We start from the raw sequence: 21,186 nt of genomic DNA, 5'->3' as shown, positions 1-21,186 counted from the left end.
TTTTTTTTTTAAATCGTGGATGCAGGAAGCCAAGTCATGTGCAATTTTATTTTGTTTCGTTTTTTAAAAACCCATAGTGAAATCCTGACATGCTCCAGGAATTTGTTCCAACTGAAAAACTGAGAAGAGCGAGCAAAAGCCTCATCAATGCAAGAACCAGAGGCGCGAGCAGCAGAGGGCAGGGAGTTGGATCACTGGCTGTACCTGGATTTATCAGCTGGTTTGACAGGCAAACACAGAGGAAACCTTCCTATTTCCCCACCTACAGCCCAGTCCTCAAGCCAGGCCAAGAGAAAATTGCCAGCAGAACTGCTTTGGATTATAAAGCAGTTTCAGACTTCGTTTACAGTTTTCAAACTGAGACTCAACGTGGATTTTTCCCTGGGGCTGAGGATCCCTGAGCCGTACCACGAGGGGAGGAACAAACCGCACACGCGATGGTTCCCAGGGCAGGAACCGCTCGAGGAGAGCCTTCCTGACTGCTATGGTCACAGCTGGGGATAAAGCAGGTTAAGTTAAACCCAGGACTAATTAAAACTCCACAACCTACAGATAACAGCACACAAGTTTCTAAAATTAATAATAATTAATAAAGCACAAGGAGCAGAACTTGAACTAGGCCAAACTGAACTGTTCTAAATCTGTATATATTTATTTATGTGTAATTAAAATCTGAAAGTTTTAAAATGTCCAGTGCAAGTTATTTATATCAAATTGAGTTGGGTTTTTTTGTTTTGCCCCCCCTTTTTTTTTTTCCCCTGAAAGATGAAAGTCTTTGGATTTTCTGCCATTAGAAATGGGAATGAAGTTTTGGATACACAAAACCGTAGCATGGACAAGATAGGCTGTGATGATAATGACTATAGAAGTTCTGCAGGATTTTGTACTTGCTGTTGTTTCTCTTAATGCTGCAATAGATGTACAACACCCACACCACAATGTCATTCTCATTATCTTAATAAACCTCTTTTTATTTGAAGAAAGCACCTCCATCGTCTTTGTGAACAAGGACCCTTCTGCCTCTGTGGTTGTATCTTGAAATATTATATAGTTTTAAGAAACAATATCCTCCAGTTTCATGGCCAACGTTTGACTGATCTGTGCAGTCACAAACAGAGAGTTCAGAGAATGACAGGAGCTGGCGTTAATGCCCTGATCTCACAAGCCATCGCAGCCGAGCCGGCCGGCGCCTCTGGTGATGCCGGAGATGAATAGTGAAACGATGCGTTTGCAGATGTTTCAGAACCACTCAGGATAGTCAAATCTAAACCTGTCTGTGAAGAGCTGCAGAAGGACCTCATGGTATCAAGACAATGAGTGATAAATTAGCAGATAAAATAACCCTACTAATCTATATGCAATGAAGCTCTCTAAATTAGCTGCTATGTTTGTGGCATTATTAAGGATAGAACTCGGAAAACAGCCACCTCCTACTCGCAGGAGGCTGGAAATACAAACAAAATGATGGGAACTGTTAAAAAAGGATTAACAAACCAGAAAATGGATTATAGTGCATGACATACATGTGCTTGCATGGTATTCCTCTATCTTGAATGCCACTTGCAGATCTGGCCAGCCCAACTGGTAAAGCCACGGAGAAAAGCAGCCAGGGAGATCTCAGGTGGGAACTGACTCCTGTGCGAGGAAAGACCAAGGGATTAGAGCTGCACCACTTGTAAAGGACACAAGCGGTGTATGACAGAGGCGTGGAGAACAACGGTATAAACAAATACAAACAGGGAATGATGACACTAAAACTAGAGGCAGGACGCCAAATGAAATAGTCAGGAAGCAGGTTTAAATAAATGAACAGAAGACAAGTAAGAAGCCGTGGCATTTCATGGAAGCAGACGCGTAAATGGCTTTTGACACAGTGGAAGAGGGATGATTTTAGAGAGCATGTCTGCAGTGTTCCCTACACATCCATTCCTCATCACGGCTAGAGACTAGGCAGATGGACGTGGGTCTGAGTCATTACAGCACTTGTAATATCGGACCTTTCTCAGAGTTGTACCCATCAGCTTTGCCTGGAGGTTGCAGAATAGGCTGATGATGATAGAGAAAAAAAACCCTGTCCCAAAAGGGACCACAGGAGGTTAGAAATACAAACCTTTCTCCCTTTCAGAAAAGTGTGAAAGGAAACATTTTATGTACTAATATAATCTGTGGGGATGGCTCAGAGTCAGAAACCTGCATCTAAATACTCCCTTCAAAAGCTTAGGGATGCATTTAAATTGGGAATCAGATTGGAAGTGTCCCTTGCTATGAAGTTTGTGAAAGCAAAGACCTAAATGACGGGCTCCGCAGGTCTGGTTTTGCTCTGGACCTTCCCAAAGGAAGAGCCAGGGAACAAGGAGGAGCCAGGGAGCGGAATGGAAATACTAGAGACACATTAGAGGCTTGTTTACACTTCAAAGCTATTTTGGATAATGCAGGGTGTGAGCCAAAAGCACAAAAACTATTCCTATTTAAAATTATTCCAAAATAGGAGTGCCCTGTTCTGCATCAGCATAATCCATGTTTAAAATGGATTATGATAAAGGAGAGTAAGGTGCTTTTTTGCTACAATACAGGTTTCTCTACATGGAGTTATTTAGGATAACTATCCTGAAATAATTCAATTTGTAGACATCCTCTGGTGCATGATATCAGAGAAGAGCAAACTACACTCCGATACATGATGAAAGTATATGTGTGCACACTATAATATACAGGCATGAAATATAATTTCATAATGTAATCGTATTATGAAAACCTGACTTGGTTAGGGCACTCTTTGAATATCAAGGAATTTTTAGACATAGCAGCAATGAGCAATACAGACAAAGAATCAGGATATGCCTACAGTAATTACATGCCACGTCCATCGGGTGGAAAAATACCTCCCTCATTTTCCTCTTTGGGTAACTGCAAGGCTTTTGAATGTTTTATGAGGAACAGTCTGGTGCCTGAAAGGCCAGGATGCCACCAATTACCTTTTAATTGGGAGGAAGTTTGATGATTTGGATTCACTTGTTGATTCCGCCACAGATGCTCAAGACTGATGATGGATGTGTCATGTAGGATCAACTTTCTAAAAGCATTGAGACTTCCACTTCCCAAAATTTTGGGCACCTTCATTTCTGCAGGCCCACAGAGATACCTGAGAAGAGCACAGCTTTCAGAGGTTGTACCAGGCCAATTATTGTTTGTAATGAGTTAGTACTGGAGCTCCCCTCCCAGCTCACTGTCAAACAAGGCCATGCCCTGATGTGTTCTTTGCCTTTCCATCCTAAGAGGAAAAAAAGGCATTTTACACAGTTCATGGCTCAACCCTGATATAAATTCCCACACTGATTACAAATGTTATCGTGGGAAAATACATGGGATTGTGTCAAAGAGTAAAAATAGATTCAGGCTCATGGTTTCTACGCTTGTTATAGAACACTCTGGAATTTCAATCCTAAAGGGGAATTGAAAAAAAAAATCTTTTTTGAATTAATTTTGAATGAATGACAAGTCTAGGGAAACCACATGACAATCCTTGACAAGTGAAAAAGAACATTAACAAAAACTCTTCATTCCCTAACAGTCAGCTATCCCAAGGGTAAACTGAGGTTAACATTGAACTGTGACTCTATACTGTATCATTAACGTAAACAAGCAGAGGTTGTGTTGGCATTCTGCATCGCTTTGGATAGACTAAATCATTACCTTTAAGCAGGCTACCTTAAAAGCAACAGGGTAATAATAGCTCTCCATACTAAAACAACACAATAAACAGACTTTGCTGACATGTAGTTAATGCATTCTTTCATATATGAGAGAGTCTATTAAATTCCAAACTTTACATACAGAATCCAGGGAGCCACACCATCAGCGAGCAAAGGAAGTTTTTCCTGTTAGTGCAACTGAATCAAAACACCAGAACCAAAAACATTTTCAAATCAGGCAGTAAAACAACTGTTATTTGCAAGGGTGAAAAAATGCTTGCTTCAGAGGTTATTGATTTAGCAGCCTAGACAGATAGCGCAGTGTCACGTGCAGCATACAACTATAGGCTTAATTATCCTAACAGACTTTGGGAGAAACAGTCTAAACCCAGTCATTACACAGAATCTGACCATGCTGAGCCAGAAGGTATCATTTGGGTCTTCCCGCCTGACCTCCTTTATATTGCAAAGAATTCCCATTGTGGCCACCTGAGCATTGCTGCATTTTCAACAGGATACCATAAATAGCAATAATAATTCCAGACATTGAATATGCACCCAAGCTTTGGCCCCATACTCGCAGTGCTGAAGCATCCCAGCAACCTCTCTGAGGCAGACAGGCAGCAAAAGTTATGCCAGTGTTATTCTGGATGGCTTCTTTGTATATTTTTATCTTGACACCTTCAGATGCTTCTCTTTTGATTCTTTTCAGCAGAGAAAAAGGCTAAATTTATACCCTGAAATTCAGAAGTATTTCCCATAAGGATAGCTTCATTTTGGTAGCAAAGGTTATAGTCAAAGATGATTTGTTAAATGGAGACAACTCAAGTTTTTTTGGGTGTGAAATGAGTTCAGAGAAAGACCAAGCTATTGCTCCCAGTCAAGAAGTTCTGCAGCATGTCAAGATGTGTCTGGATGCTACAGCCTTCTCACCTGATGAGTCGTCTGTCCATGCAGAAGTGCCTTGGGTTCCCCTCGAGTTTTTCCACTGTACCTTAAACTGGCTAAAGAATCCCCAAGAGGCAGCATTTTCTTGGTGTGACTGAATGACCTGCACTCAACAAAAAACGATAAGCAGCCCACCATCCTCCTCTGTCCACACCCAAAATTTCGTGTGTTCTATGTGGTTCTGCTTGTTGCCCCCCAGAACAGATAAATTTCATCTAATTCTGCAATGGCATCTTGGATTTTTCTCCTCAAGTGCATGCTATAAGCAGTAAATCACATTCTTTCCATTGGACACTCAAGGTTTTCCATAGTCAAACTTCTACTCCATTACAGACCTGATCAAAGTGGATCCCTGGAGTTTTTTACTGCATGAGCTTCAGAACATTAGTGGCTGAAACACCACATGCTCTTATTCTGGAGTTCATGGGAGTTTCATCACACCTTGGAGACTTTACTCTGACGGCTACGTGGAATTGTAAACAGAAGACTTATCTGCATTTCCTGCGCAGATTGTATCATCCAGGGACGTTTCTTTTCCAACAGGTTTACTTCTCAGCATGCAGCAAATATTTTCAAAAGAGCAGCATTTCCTATGAAACCATTTCATCCAATCCAATACAATCAGCATACCTGACTGTTTCTTTCAGGAGGGTTAACATTTACGTTCCAGTAGTACCTTGTGCCATCAGTCATCAAATTCTCATTGTATTAGGCCCTGTGCAAAGAGATCTTACCCCAAAATTTCTATTTCAGTAGACAAGATTACAAAGGAAATCGTTACCTGCATCTTACAGAAAACAGATGCGACGTACAGAGTTAAAGAGGGAGACATAGGGAGGTTGGGGAAAAGCTGGGATCCAAACCCAGATAATTCAAGTCTAGCACCATAAATACAAAAAAACCAAAATTAGTTTCAACAGTCTGTTTCAGACAAAGATATAGACTATAAGTTTATTATTTTATTTCCAATGATAAAAAGTTATCTCCTTTAAGAATCCCTGTTCTACTTTGCTGCCTGTTGGTTCATTGCAAAAACAAAGGCAGAAAAGCATTCAAACTAGGAATGCAATATATCAGATGTTTGTGCTGCAGGTGCTACAGGCACCGCTGAGGAGGAGACTAGTGGAAAGGCCAGTTTGCTCGGTTCGGACAATGAAAACAGCCTTTCTACACCCTCTTTGTAATGTGCTGCTGTTTTGACTCTTAAATGGACCCTGGCACCACAGGGAATTGCTTCAGCCCAGGCCTCCCACTCCTGACCCATTTTCATTTCATTTCCTCTCCCCTAGCCTTGTCATATGTCAGGAGCATATTATACCTTTTAGAGTTTCCTGCTAATTTGGTCATCATAGGGAGCCTCCGGAAGAACACAGTAATTACCATGCTAAATCAGACTAGTCTTTTAGCACAGATAACTCTGACTCTGCCCCATTCAGGATCTCTTTGCGAGGAAGACAGGGTTTGGCACAGTTCTTTGGAGCCAAAATGGGAGCAAGTGCATCTGCAGCCCCGCGCGGGACAGAGAGCCCATCACTGCCTCGGCACGGCACGGCCACGCGTGCACCAGGCAAAGAGGCAGGTTTTGGGCAAACTGGGAAGCGTTCAGCTGTCCCCAGGAAAATGAGCAAGGCAAAAGAGGTGGGAAACCTGTCCACCCTATGGAGCACCTTTCATAACATTTGGAAGAAAGGCGGGCAGTTTAGAGAATCTGCACTATAGGTCTTATCTGGTAAAGTCTGAAGACTTTGATAAAGTTAAAAAAAACAAAGGATCATTCCTGTTTTAAAGTATTGTTAAAAAAAGTTGTCAGTACCTTGCTGCTGAGCTAAGGAGTAATTCAGCCAAGTGCTGTGAGGAAAAATAGCTCTGTTCAGTTCAGGGCAAAAATTTTTTCTATTAACGCCATGTGTTAATAAGCTTTTTCACAGCTTTTGAACATAAAGAACCTTTTGGTTTAGTTCCCAAATTTTGGAGCCAACATGGAAACCAAAACCAAAAACGTATGGCTTTACAGCTCCTAAAAACATCAGCAGAGGTTAACCTCAAATCTTTAACCAGCTTACGTAAACATCTGAGATGAAGGCAAGCTGACCTCTGGCAGTGTTCACACAACCAGCCTTCCTGATGTTTCATCAAAGCACGGGCAATAAACACTAAAGTAAATACTAATACACAAACCTAGGACTATCAGATGTACCAGGCCAAAGCCCCAAGCGTGATGATTTGGACAGGTTTCTCATGTGCTTTGAGTGAATACTCTAAGACAAATAAAATTACAACCCAGTTTTAATTGTTTTCTTCTTGAAGGTGCCCACTCAGAGCTACATGATTTTAAGGATGATTATAAAAAAAAAGAGAAGAGAAACAGGTTTGAACCTTATCACTTTAAATGAGAGAAAATAAGAAATAAGTAAACCCTGGAGATCCTTTTATATCCTGTACTTGGCCTTGCCCAATAACAGAAGTTTCAAAGATTCAAGAAACTGCTGTTCAAAAAAAGAAAACCACAACATGATCTGACAGCTTAGGAAACGTCTTCCCAACTCCCAGATGTCCGAGTCTGGTTATGTACTTTGAAGTTTCTGGTTCCCATATACTCCAACCATGGACATTTTAATTATACAGACAAGTGCATTTTCTGCTAAACCCAGGACCATAATGATATCTTTCAGCCATGGCCTTAACACACTGTATGTTTGTTGGGTAAGAGCAAATGAATGTGTTATAATATTCCTCATTTCAAAACAGCCATTTCAGACGACTTCTGATTTTTTTTCTTAAGCAAATTTTGCTGTGGGATCACAGAAAGTTCTTTGAAAATAGTATCACATGGTGCTGTAGCTTTTCTTCCCCAGCATACTGTTGCTGATAAAATACTGAGCATCCTCACTTCCAGCACATAGTAGCAAATGTCAAGAGCACTTTTGCAAGGGAGAATGGCATTATCTTAAAAAAAAAATTAAGGTGTACTTTAACTTTACATCCCTGCTCATTAGTGCCTGGACTAGCCAGTAGAGGATGGATTCCAGCTACTCTTTTTGGTCATTTTGGCAAGTCACTAGCTATCTTAGCCTTCACTGGTGAAAACATGGATAAATATCTGTTTCATGGGACAACTGTCCAACACTTGTGAAAAATAAAACGTGCATACCCCAGCCATTTCAGACTTCTTCTGATTTTTTTTCTTAAGCAAATTTTGCTGTGGGATCACAGAAAGTTCTTTGAAAATAGTATCACATGGTGCTGTAGCTTTTCTTCCCCAGCATACTGTTGCTGATAAAATACTGAGCATCCTCACTTCCAGCACATAGTAGCAAATGTCAAGAGCACTTTTGCAAGGGAGAATGGCATTATCTTAAAAAAAAAATTAAGGTGTACTTTAACTTTACATCCCTGCTCATTAGTGCCTGGACTAGCCAGTAGAGGATGGATTCCAGCTACTCTTTTTGGTCATTTTGGCAAGTCACTAGCTATCTTAGCCTTCACTGGTGAAAACATGGATAAATATCTGTTTCATGGGACAACTGTCCAACACTTGTGAAAAATAAAACGTGCATCTTCCAAGGGATGAAACAACCGCGTACATCCCATCTGCCACTGCTGGACAAGGCATTAACCCGTTCTCCATAATGCTGAGTTTCTGTGACCATCAGATGATCTGCACAGAGATGAAGAGGCCAAACAAGTTTGTAAGGAGGCGGCAGTGTGCGTGCAAGATCACTGCCCTCTGCTGAATGGAAGAGGCTTGCGAGATCCACAGGTTTTCTCCGCAAACCAAGGAGCTCTGGTAGCAGGGTAATGGCATCTGTTGCATTTCAAGTGCAACATTTAGCAAGAGGAGATCAAGCATCACTTAAGCCCATAGGCATTTTGGTGGTACTGTAGTAGGATACTGTCAATAATGCTAAAAATACTGACACAAAATATGATGGAGCCTGCTTTGTCTTCTGTAAATTAACTAAAGGAGATGGACTATTTTCCTGTTTGTGCATAAACATCAGAAATATTTGACGACACCAAGGAAGCCTCTACTAAGCAAAACGTACTTTACCCAAATCAAAATACACTTAGCCAAGTCATCATTTCCAACAATTAGATTATTAGGTTGGCCCCACCTTGTATGGTTGCCTTAGAGTTAATTTATAGATCCAAACTTATACTACATTTGCTAGTATTCAGATCTATCCACATTTTAGTTTCACCTCTCTAATAGATTTGATCAGCAGAATTTAATTTTTCACAAATCTTGCTAACCTTTAATGCTTTACTATATTACATGGGGAAAAAGAGCATACTGGCAATTCTGAAACAGATCCTTCTCAACATCCTTTCCCCTCTCACCACTCCTCAACAGTAAAGGGTTTTTCTCTATTCCTTCCACAGCTGTCTTGAGTTAGACTACATGAATAAGCTTATTGGATAACTACCTAATTGCACATTAGCAGAGAAACAAAACACTTAAACTGTCACTTTGCATTTTCAAGACAACTAACTTATTTTTAACATAGTCCTCAGCAAGTCAGGACTACACAGAGGTTCAAACCAACATAGTCAAGAACATAGAAAAAAATTGCATGCTTTAATTCTATCATTTCCATTTTGCTTTTTAAAATCTGTTAAAACAACTCATGTCTGTTTAGTTTGATCAGTGGTCACATGGAAGTTTCCTGCACTTAATTACTGTTGATGGCAGACTGATAACAACACATGGAAACTCTGTATAAGGTTAAACCTTTAAAGAAAAAGAATTAAAAATGGCTTGAAGGATAAACTTTTTATGATTAGGATAAATTTATTTTCCTTACAGACACAATATCTACAGTGCTTCACAGGTAGCAGTTAGAGGTTTTTCCTTCCTTAGGCGCCGAGCTATTTTATACATTCTGTCCCTGCTTCAGATTGGAAAATGGAATCAACCAAATCCCAAGCACTATGAACATAATCCGTAACGTCAGCCCTGGCATCGGCCAATACTTCCTGTAGGAACCTAGTGTCAAAACTAGAGACAAGAGCAAATGAAAACACATCCTTGGGAGAGTTTAGCCTGATCTCTCCCCTCTGCTCCTACATCTTTACTCTGAAAAGTGACAGCTCCATTTGTTGCAAACAAAGTTTCTGCCAGTGACTGTTTCATCACCATGAACAGAAGTCGAACTCAGACTGCTGAGAATACTGTATAGGATTGCTCCAAACATGCTTTGTTTCTGTATCTTTGATTATTCTATTGCTGTGTAGTTTCTACATCGCCTCACTAATTTCTACAAGCACGCCTGCTGAGGGCCCTCAGGTTCACACAGAAAAAGCAGTCCCTGCCCAAGGCACTTCACCTACTCATGGCTGAAGCATCTCTTGGCTTGTTTAACTGAACGGGGTCACAGATTTCTTGGACTGGAAAAGTCTTGGGGAAACATGTAGGTGAATCAACTTGGGGCGCTCTCCCCCACCAGTAGTTCCACATAAAGGCTGAATACAGCAATAGGGGGAGGTAGTTTTTACCTTTCAACCATTTCAATTTTTAATTGCGTGTCTGCGCTCGGCTGTCACTTGCCATCCCATGTGGGAAGAAGCTTCATCACTCAAGACAACTTCTAGCCATCTAGTCACTTCCAGGACTACAGAACTACCTTGCTGCCATTACAAACTTGTGCTAAGAACAACCATGCCAGCCAGCTGTCTGAGTACTGATGACCTCCTCTGTGCCACGTTTCTAGCATTCTGCAACAAAATGCAGATTTTCTTCCATGAAAAGGTATAGTTAACACCAAGACCAAGACGTAGAAGCACTGCACCTACACTCACATACTTCTTTCAGCAAAGCCCTCCCAACGTAACGTGGCCTAAGGCACAGAGGCTCTGTTCCCTTGTAAACCGATCTTAGAGCAAACTCCAAGCTCTTGAAGAGATGAGCTGGTGCAGTGATCTGTTACATGCACAGTGCTGAGGAGGAGACCATCTTTAAACAGGAAACCTAAAACGAGAAAAAGTGCCTTGTTAACTCTTTAGGCCCTGAGGCTTCGGTAGTAAAACATATGGTCAGAATTACCAGCCAAAGCAAAGCAGAACAAGCTCACTGTGGCTACAATGCCCTAGGAATACGTTACCTTGGTTTACGACATTAATTTTTTATAATATGAAGAACCAAAGCTTACTAGTAGAAAGCAGCACTTTCTTGCAGTGCTCAACTCTTTCAGAGATTTCTTATGAAAGAGAGGCCTGTCATGATAAATACAGATGCTTTTCAAACGGAAAGGTGAATTCTTTCCAAAAGGTATTCCTGGATTCTAGGCAAAATATGGTTTCCAAAAGCTTTAGGGCTAAACTTGAAGCACGTAAGAGGTTTTCTTCTCCTTAAGTAATGAATATGGGAAACTTAAAACATTGATTTTTTTTTTTAAACAGATTCCATATATTACTGTTAAAAATGAAAGCTGAATGTTTCCGAATTTAAAGATCAGCACTGTAGACCTTTAAAACAATCCAAAGTTACACACCAAAAGTATTACACCTTTCCTTAAAAAGTGTAAGTTCTTGGAAAGTCCTCAAAAGAATCTACTTCATTAGAGGCTGGAGTCCAATCTCATTGTGGGTCAATTCTTTTGTTCTACTGCTTTGCAATAAAGGTCTGTATTCATTCATTCCTAGAGGTTGCTGCTCTGTTGGCTTCTGATGCAACCCCTTGTATCTCTCACTCAATGGGGGATTCAGATCCCGGTCCCTGCCCTCAGGCAAAACATATGTTCCACTCCAACCTGACTCCAACAAGGGTATTTGGAAGGGAGTAATTGTTTTATGTTTATTAATCACCTGCATGCAAATAGGTGCCAATAAAAACTCCAGGCAGATTCTCTGCCAGACTCACATGATCTAATAGCACCACACCCCAGTTTCGGTGTCTGAAATAAGGAATACCTCCAATAATGAGGCATCGCTACTTTGATATGCAGTGACAAAAATATCACATCAGCTCAGCCACTCTGCAATGATGACTTTGAAAAGACAGACAAGAAACCTGCAAAAACATTCAACATCAGTGGTAAAATAAATTAGAGATGCTGCATATTAAGCTAAAGAAATACATTAATGCAACATGAAGGGGTGAGATTTCAATCACAGAACTAGAACACTCAGACTCTACTCATGTTAAATGTGACCTGCCAAGAGAAAATAATCAGGCTGGGGACTTCCTTTCTTAGAAGTTCGAAAAGGTTTTTAAAAGACAAAGTAAATTTTAGCAAAATCTTTCAGAGAGTTATATGCCATTGGCCTTAAATAAAAGCCATCGCAGCAATTACTACAACAAAACCAGCTGGTAATTAAACTCATTCTGGAAAGAATTAAACTACAAAGCCTGATGGGACTTCAGTGAAGAACTGGATTTAAGTAAGGGCACTCTTAGGAGGCAGGACGAGTTAAGGCACTGGAGCTGCAAATTTCTTCTGTGACATTAAGCGAGTCTGTCTCTAATCCAGTTCTCACCTGTTCAGTAAGACGGGAATACTTGGTCTTTAAGACTGGAAGCTTTTTGGGGAAGAGACTAACATTCTCAAACACACTACTGAGGCAAGACCAAAACAGCTTTGACAAATAAAGACAGTTAAGTCTGTCACGTACCTTTCCCAGCTGAGAACTTAAGCGTTATGCCATCCCACACAAGTAATAGTCTGCACACAATCTTGTACACATCCAGCCTTCTATTTCCAAGATTCTTTTCCCGAGCTTATTGAAACATAAAATAAGCACCCAAACAGAGCATTTTAAATGGTTAACTCATTCAACGCAAATTCAAGTAGGGAAGCAGTCTCAATGAAAATTTTTCTCGGAAGAATCACTTCTGGGCAGACTAGAAGTATCAGCCACATGGTAATTATCTGAGGCTGTTCTGTGAATGGAGTTTTTATATGGAAGCATCATCTAGAGCCCAGACAGATCAGTGATTATTCTCATGGAAACAAAGCTCTAGCTAGTTAAGAGTAATTCAAAGGTTTACGAAGAGTACTGCAGTTTTATTTTCTCATTGAACTTTTCATGGCCTTCTAAATGTACAGACACATCAATTAAGAAAAATGATGCAATTGATACATTGGTTTGTATTTAAAATACTTAATGTAGTTAGGAGCCTACTGTGCCAGCAGGAGGACATTCTTCCCCAGTAACAGAACCACAGCCAGGTGAGTTAAAAATGACACTAGCATTTTAAAAGTCATTCTACTTGACAATCTGTTCTTTCACCTTTCACTTGGATTAGATTGAAACAAGGTATAACAAAAGCAAATTAAGTCTTTGAAAATGTGATTATTATTTTTTTATAAAGCAAACAGTAGTAATGTCTTTGGAAAAAATAAAGTAGATGCTGTATGTCTAGCATGAAACACTTGCCCGGTGTTTGTTGAGCTTTAATAGTCAGTTATGAGAGGGAATGACAGCACACTGTCATGTAGAGAATATACTACCAGTTTTCCCACACATAAGAAAACTTACAGGGGGGCAGTAAAAATCTCAGAAAAGGAAAGAAAGATAAGTAACCTGAACATGCACCCATTAACAATAAATCAAGTTTCACCTTCACTGTGGAATGATTTAGTTAAATACTCTCAGGAAGGATCAGTGGAATAAAAAGATAAAACTGGCTATATAAATGTCAATCTTTATTCGATCTCCCAGTGCAGTACATGACTTGTGTGCTTCAAACGAATAGAAAAAAACAAAAGTGAACAAAAAAGAAGACTGCTGAAGAAAGATCTCAGGGGTTAGGACATCGCTTTTGGAAGGGGTATATTGTCCACTTCATGGATGCCATCTTTGTCAATGAACCGGGCATTGAAAGAAGCCAGATTTAGGATGAAGCGTTTCTGAAGCTGTTCAACAAAAGACAAAAAGACAAAAGAGATGAGATTCATTCAAAGCTTTAGATAAAAGAGGAGAGCATAATTTAAGGGATACGCTGTTGCACATCAAAATTTCCATCCTGGTTCTAGTGACCTGAAATATTAGGAACTAGAGTGTTTTTTTCACTGCTCAGGAATCAGTTAGTATGAGTTTGCTCTCTGTTATAGGACTATCTATGTTAGATAAGGCTAGCGATGCAAAATACACAAAGCCTGTTAACAAGGAAGACATTTAAGCAGGAAGAAGACCAGAGTGGGCTACAACTTAGGGCACAAAGTGCATGGATCAACAGAACCTCTTTAGAGTTCTTCCTGAGGTTTCCCCAGATGTTCCTCCCCAATTACATTCAATTCAATGTCTTAAAGACAAGGATAAAGATTATTCTCCTACTATAAAAGCCTTGGAGTCTGAAAGGTTATGTTTACATTAAAATTGATCATGAACTTTAAGGTCAAATCTTTACCTCAGATATCACTTCGCAAGCTGGAAGAGAAGTACACTTAGAAGTATATACTAGTTAAGTGGAATACAAGTAACAGAAGGATGCTTGCATTATGTTCAGAAGAAACAAAACAGGAAAAAATCAAAGACTGTCTGTATCAATATTATGCTAAGCATGGAAGAAGCAGAAGTAAAGAAAAGCAATTAAGCTCAAGTTTACGTTCTGGAGGACATGAACCATGCTAAGACAATGCAAGTGCCTACAAATCCTTTTCCTCGGTAGCTACTCCACATCTGGTCAATGTGCATTTATTACCCCTTCTGGCAAAGACAGCAAAAGAATGCGACAAGAGGAACAGGAAAATATCAGCAAATGAATGCAAACATACATTCCTTTCTCAAGATCATAAGGGCCTAAGTTTGGCAACTCACCTCCTCTAGACATTTTTTTAGGAGCTCCACAGCTTCCTCACGTGTGATACCTGAAAGAGAAAACATCCACAGATTGATTTAATTAGAGGCCATCTCTCTCAACAGAAACTTTATTAAATTTAAACAACTTTTCAGCTGAGCACCAAAAACTCTCCTTCCCAGCTCACAGAAAACACTTTCCAGATGTACTGAGGACGCCCTGCACCGAAGCGCTCACGCTGCAACAAGCCATTGAGAATCGATTTGTTACACTGAATGGGAAGCATGACGGAATTTTGCCTCCCATGGCCAGGGACTGGGCTTCGGAGAAGTCCAGCCGTCTCTCCCTCCTCGAGTTTATTACAGTTTTAAATCAGCTCCATCTGTCCACAGCCGGCTGCAAGTCAGTGACAGTAGGCGGAGATTGGTTTTAGTGCTACGTTCCCTGCTGGGTATTAGTTTTAATAATGAGAAAGGCACGTGTGTGATGCCCCTGCTATTCTCACACATTAGGATAAAGTCCAGCACTCTATAGGGATAGCAAGCCATGACAACACATTGTAGCTCACTGTTTTTCTCTTTTCACAAGGAATGGTGAAAATGGAGCAGTATAATTTTCAAGGGACGTGACTAGAAGACAACTAAGCTCTGTGGATCTCACAAAACTTGTTTCTAGAGTTTGCTCCAGACCTGCATCCACGGTTTCAGGCAGAAGTCCCATTAGAATAAAATTGTCAGTTTATAGCTACAATTCTTGCAGGAGATAGATGAAAGGATTACTAAGCGAACATCTCTGCTATGACATTAAACTCAGCTTTGCACACAGGAGTAAAGTAGTTTTGTAGCTAAAGCCAAAGATGTCAGATTAACAATATTCCAAGCTTTGTACATTTCCTCATCCGTAAAGTGGGGATGGGGCCATGTTTACTCCTTGGCAGTGTAAGAACTGGATTATGATTCTAAAATTAAAACTTTAGACAGGTACAGACATGTAGAAGAACTATGATCAAGAGCTACCACGTGCATAAAACTGTAAACCAAACCAACCAATCTTCATCACCACCACTTCAGAGTACTGGAGATAATCTTGCTAGGAATATCTTTTCACTTGTATGTTTTTAATATACCACACACAAAGCCAATCCAAGATATGGAGCAACAGGATCTGGGACTGCCCTCTGAAGATTGATACTCTGGGAAAATGTACATGTCATAGTCAATAGACAAGCAAGTAGAAGATAAAGTTATCAAAATGTTATTTATTAAAAACAGACTACTAATAGCCAATGATCCAGGAAAGTCTAGTCATGTTTTAGAATGAATTGAAACTTCCTTCACTTACAGTCTGTTATGCTTCAAACAGGAAAACACTTTAAGGAGTTGACTAGTTTCACATTACCATTTCAGCGAAAACAGAAGGCAATCTTTAAAGCTACATTTATTCTAACAAAAAGTCACATTCAAATCTGTAGCATCACAGCAATTGCGCTGGACCATCTGACTCAGCAAATGTCAATCTCTCAGTTTAAGCCTTTATTTTATTAATCGGTAACAGGAGAATTTTTTCCTCCACAGACTCCACTTACTTGGCTTGTAATAGCGGTCAAGGATGCTGAGGGTAAGGAATGCACCATATCCATGTGCTGCAAAAGGAGCTTTAGCCAGAGTCGCAAGGTAATCCATGTAATAAAGGGCAGGACCATCGTGGTCATCATAGCCAGCCAGGAGAAGGTTGACATGGTAAGGGGTCTACAAACAGAAATGGTGTTTTCATTAAAGCAGCCACACCCAAATCTTTGAATCTTAATTCCCCACACCACCTACAGAATAGCAACATAGTTTGACAATTCTTTGCCATAAAATGCTACTAGCAACTACATCAATACTGTCTGCAGGAGATTATGGATCTCAATCTAAAAACGATTAGGTCTTTTGGTAATATGGAATGCCGAAGCAAATAAACATAAAACTCTGATTCTCCTGAAAACTAGTGGGTTGTGGGTTTGGTTTTTTTTTTTTTTTTAAAACGCTTTCATGGCACATTCAAACTTAAGAAAACTTTATGTTTTCACATCAGATTCTTTCATCTCAACATAAAACTTGTGGATTTTTACTGTCAACATGTGAGCACAACGTGAACATTTTGCAGTTTATAAGAACTTCTTTGTTAATTTAGCACGCTCTTTTCTCAGTCACACTACTGCTAACCATAGACCTTTTTAGCACATATGAAAGCTTACATACAGTGCAAACAGTTATATACAGTGTTACGCTGTCTTGTTAATTGATAGTTAGATTTTTATTGCACATACCAAGTTTGATCTTTAATATTAGGCTAACTTGACCAAGTGAATGAAGATTTAAGGAATTGGTTTATTTCTATTCAAAACTGACTACTAAGATACTGCAACATCATGTTAGCAGTAGCTTTTTTGTTTGGTTGGAAACAGTTTTCTTAAACTAGAAATTTAGTCTGCTTCAGCTGCTATCTTCTCCGATTCTTGTTTATGACTTCAGCAAGAGCCTATCAAATAAGACTGAGAAATACCTACATCATATCAAAAAAGACCATGCAACTGCATTAACGTTAACATGCCTTTTTATTGCGCTGTACTTGCAACTTTAGCAATTCCTTAGCCGTTTCCCTCATGTTTTAGGTTTAGTGTTCCACCATAATGAATAAAGCAGATGTCCCTATACATCTTCAACCAAGATGTGTACTTTATAAGACAATGAAGCATGCATGCACTGTATTATTCTTAAATGTAGGCTCAGAAGAAAATTTTGGAATATGTTTTTTTAAAACTGCTTTTATATACTTCCAGTATTTTCACATTTATATAATGTTTCTTATTAATCATACTAACAGGATATCTCTTAAAATGCTGGCAAGTCTATATCAACAAAGCAACAAAATGAGAAAAAAATTATGATGCAACTAACAATAGATTTGAACAAGCAAACACAATTTCACCCTAAAGCCAAAACACTATCAAAATGAACTTTTTCCTGTGATAATAGCACAGTGAATTTGCACTCAAAAAAATATTACAGGATACTGTATTTTGACTTTCACCAGATAGTAAGAAAGAATAAAGCATGCTACAGTTATATATCAAACATCACTGTAAATTGTGTGATTTAATCTTCAAAGCACTCAAGAATACTTGGAACCAAGTTACCATGCAGCTGTATTCATTTAATTAGCCTGTATTTCATAATTTATTTATTCTGAAACATCACACAAGCTCATATTTAAGAGCCATGACACAAGATCACTCAAATTATTGTGTGACTTTGAATTACCAACATTGGCATATGCGAGATACTCAACCATAAATAAATGGTGTTATACAGACTTAAACAAATCTGTGAACTGTTTTTCAGTTGTAAGTTCTCCCGCTAATGGTCTATGAGACAGCTTCTTAAAACTCAAACGTAAATAAAGTGTCCTCCGTGCCTTCCCCTTATTCAAGAAAGGTAGGATTTAAACATTAGAAAATATACATAATCTATTTACTACTTCCGTGATGACAAATGAAATTTGCAGACAGCACCTCTCAGTGCTGTCTTAGTGGGACTAACATCTCTATGCTGGGACTGGTATTCCTTGTAGGTCTCAATCCTTTTGCCCATGCCAGAGGCAGCCTTGGCTTTTGTAACCAAATCCATGCCAACAGTTCTAAACTCTTTAGAAGACTGGTGTGATTAAAGGGCTACCAAATGAGTGGATGACTAACACCCCAGGATAGATTACATTTTTATTTTTTTCCAAACTTAACCTTCCTATGAGAGGCAATATTTCTCATCCCAAGTAGCTTTGCACTTTATGCTGTTTGATTTAAAATAACTACAGCAATTAAGAGATGTGTGAAATTCTTCAGAATTTACAGCTGAAGAGAACAGTTGCGATAAATACACTAAACCAACAAGATCAGCAGCGGGAGGCTGGGTGGTGACAAGCAGTGGTGTGACATCTGGCGGAAGCCAAAGTCACAGCAAGGGGGGAAAGGTGGGCGTGAGGAAGCATCCTGCCAAGCGTGGACAAGGAGAGAGGAACTGACAGTCTTCCTCTGGACTCAGGCCAGACCCTGTCACCTATAATTAAACATAGCATCACAACAAGAAACTGAACTTCATCGGGTTTGGAGGGGCAGGGGGTTATTTTTCCTACTCCCCACCACCACGCAGCCTCAGTAGTATGTTAAACGTACTAAACCCGGCACTTGACTCAGCAGGTGAATCAAGTGAGACACTGGAGAAGGCAGCGGTGGAAGAGGAACTACAGGACCACCCACCTATGCGAAAGCCAGTCGGCTCCAAAGTAGATTCTAGGTTTGCCTCAATTGCAACATATAAATGGAAATCAACAAAGATTCTTTTCAGATCCTACTCTGGAGCATAAACCCCATGTTTTAAAAAGAGAAATGTCATGAAAAACCACATGTTGACTATTCAGGAAAAGAGCACAGTAATGTAATGGCCTTAAGTTCCAAGCCCAGTGTCATTACACTTGATACTTGCCACCAAAAGAACAACTTCAAGGCACTGCCTTACAAGATAGCCATCCCCAAGATATCAGGAACTTGGCCTACATGAGCCACCAGGTTCATAAATTAAATCAAACTAGATAACATAGGGAGGAACCCAGATGGTGATTAACAATGCAGAACAAGCTCTATTTTGGGCTGGGCCTTGACAACAGTATAATGCCTCAAGAAGTACTGTTTCAGTGTTAGCCACTCCCCTTCACATGCCTTCTAGCCCTCCGTAACAGGAACGGCCTCACATGGTGAATGGCAATACAGCAACAAACTGCTTTTTCTCCCACCAAACTTTTTACTACTAAACTATTTTCCTGCTCCTAACAGGAGGTGGTGGCATGTTTTACCTTTTCATTTTTTATCATCCACATAATTAAATCAGTAGCCTCCAGGAATCCTATATGCAATTTAAATAGATACAGAGAGCTAGTGTTAATCCTTCTGGTGTCCCACAAATTATGATGAAAATGTAACAAAATTCATGGGAAAAAAATTCTGATGGCAAGGTTTGTATCCCCAAATTCTAAATCCCACAAACAAATCATTAAGTGCTACGTTTAAAGAAAGAGTTCTCCCTACAGTATAGAGATCACTGTAGTGTGACAGTAGTGTCAGAGTGCGCCGCTTGCTCCAGGGCATTGCCATCTGCAACAGCACAGCATTTTGTCTCCGGTAAATAAACACATCTGCCTTTGCCAGTGTCCTCCCCACTGTGCTGCCCATCTGGAGCAGGTGAGCTGGAAGACAGGCGTGGGCTCAGGAAGGAGGGGAGACAAAGGGAGGATCGGGCCTCAAGGGACATGGCACAGAGGAAGACGACAGCGCCACATCAATACTACATCCTGCTGGCCAAGTTTACCAAAAAGCCTGTTAAATTACTCCCGTTAGCGGTACTTTTAAATCGTATGTAAGAAATGGCTGCTCCTGCTTAAGTTCATTCAGCGCCAGCCTCACCTACACCATCTGTGCAGGTCAGATGCCCTTGAGACAAGCCACCAGCACCAGGCAGCCGACAGCCATCCGGGCCAGGCACCAAGCAGCATTACTCCTTCACATCAACCTCAAAAACTGCACAGAGTTCCACAAAACACACACAGACCTTCCAAATCACACCTGAACAAACACTAAAGCAAGCAGCATCACTGCCAACCATCATCTACCAACATGCTTAATCCATGTAGTTGGTTGAAGTCATTTAAACCAGAAGAGTAGCGTTTCATGTATGAAATTGAGGCAGGACCCTGCACTCAGTTCTTTCATCGACTCGCTCTAACTTTAGTAACTTGAAAATTTGCTACCTTCAGCTGTCCTCCATGTCAGAAATGAGAACGTGATCTTAGGTTGTTCCTGCAGATGAGTTCTTGAAGAAGCATCTGGGCCTCACTCCACACATGTATAATTCTCAACAATACAGCTCTGATGTTAATACTGGCCTTTATTTGCTACTGTGAAGCATCATTTCAGGCCTGTGCAGTATACTGTCAGAATAGCAACATAATTTATCCCATGCCCTATCCCCGACAGTTGTTCAACTTCATTCTCAACATCCTATTTCTTCTTGTTTTCTTTCATATAGCATGTTGAGAAGAATGCTAATGAAATGCTTCCTAACCTTGGATCTTTAAAAGTCCATTTGCCCCTTCATGACATCTTTTCATACTTCAAAAATTACCATGAGAAAAAAAATCAGTAATTGCAGTTTAGTAACCTGAAAATACAGCTCCAACTTGGATTTGATATTTACTGAAAGCCTCATGTTGCTGTTTACAAAAGGGACTTGTTTTGCTAAGTACATCAAACAGCTTTGCTCTATTAAATCATTTTCCAAGAAGATTAAATGGATTCAGTGCATTTGCATGAAAACTGACAACCTTATCTCGATGTTAAAGAGGCTTAATTCACTTAGCTGCCTGCAGTGTTTGTGACAAAATGTTTATTGGGCCCAAGGCTGAAATTTTAAGACTATAGTTGTATCAGTTATTGATAAGTGATAAGTTTTTTAAAATAAGCAAATCAAGTCATATTCTAATAAAACATCTGTGCTGGTTTTGGCTGGGGTAGAGTTAATTTTCTTCCCAGTAGCTAGTACGGGGCTGTGTTTTGGGTTTGTGCTGGAAACAGTGTTGATAACACAGGGATGTTTTCGTTACTGCTGAGCAGTGCTGACACACAGTCAAGGCCTTTTCTGCCTCTCACCCCACCCCACCAGCAGCAGGCTGGGGGTGCACAAGAGGCTGGGGGGGGAGACGGGTGGGGAGGTGTAT

At 40.1% G+C, this 21,186-nt stretch overlaps 1 protein-coding gene across 1 annotated transcript in view; it reads right to left on the bottom strand.

Annotated features, from left to right (window-relative positions):
- Positions 1 to 13,264: 13,264 nt before the first annotated feature.
- PSMB2 (proteasome subunit beta 2) overlaps positions 13,265 to 21,186 on the bottom strand; it is a 9,152-nt gene continuing 1,230 nt past the window's right edge. Inside the window, exons 3-5 of the mRNA XM_009284746.1 lie at positions 15,965 to 16,127; positions 14,400 to 14,449; positions 13,265 to 13,495 (exon numbers count right to left, since the gene is read on the bottom strand). Coding sequence (XP_009283021.1) covers positions 13,388 to 13,495; positions 14,400 to 14,449; positions 15,965 to 16,127 — 321 coding nt within the window. The 3' untranslated portion in view covers positions 13,265 to 13,387. The remainder of the gene's footprint in view (positions 13,496 to 14,399; positions 14,450 to 15,964; positions 16,128 to 21,186) is intronic.

Source organism: Aptenodytes forsteri, unplaced genomic scaffold, assembly GCF_000699145.1.
Source record: "Aptenodytes forsteri isolate BGI_AS27 unplaced genomic scaffold, ASM69914v1 Scaffold7, whole genome shotgun sequence".
In the NCBI taxonomy this organism is placed as follows: Eukaryota; Metazoa; Chordata; class Aves; order Sphenisciformes; family Spheniscidae; genus Aptenodytes; species Aptenodytes forsteri.
This window is presented reverse-complemented; position numbering and strand designations above follow the sequence as displayed.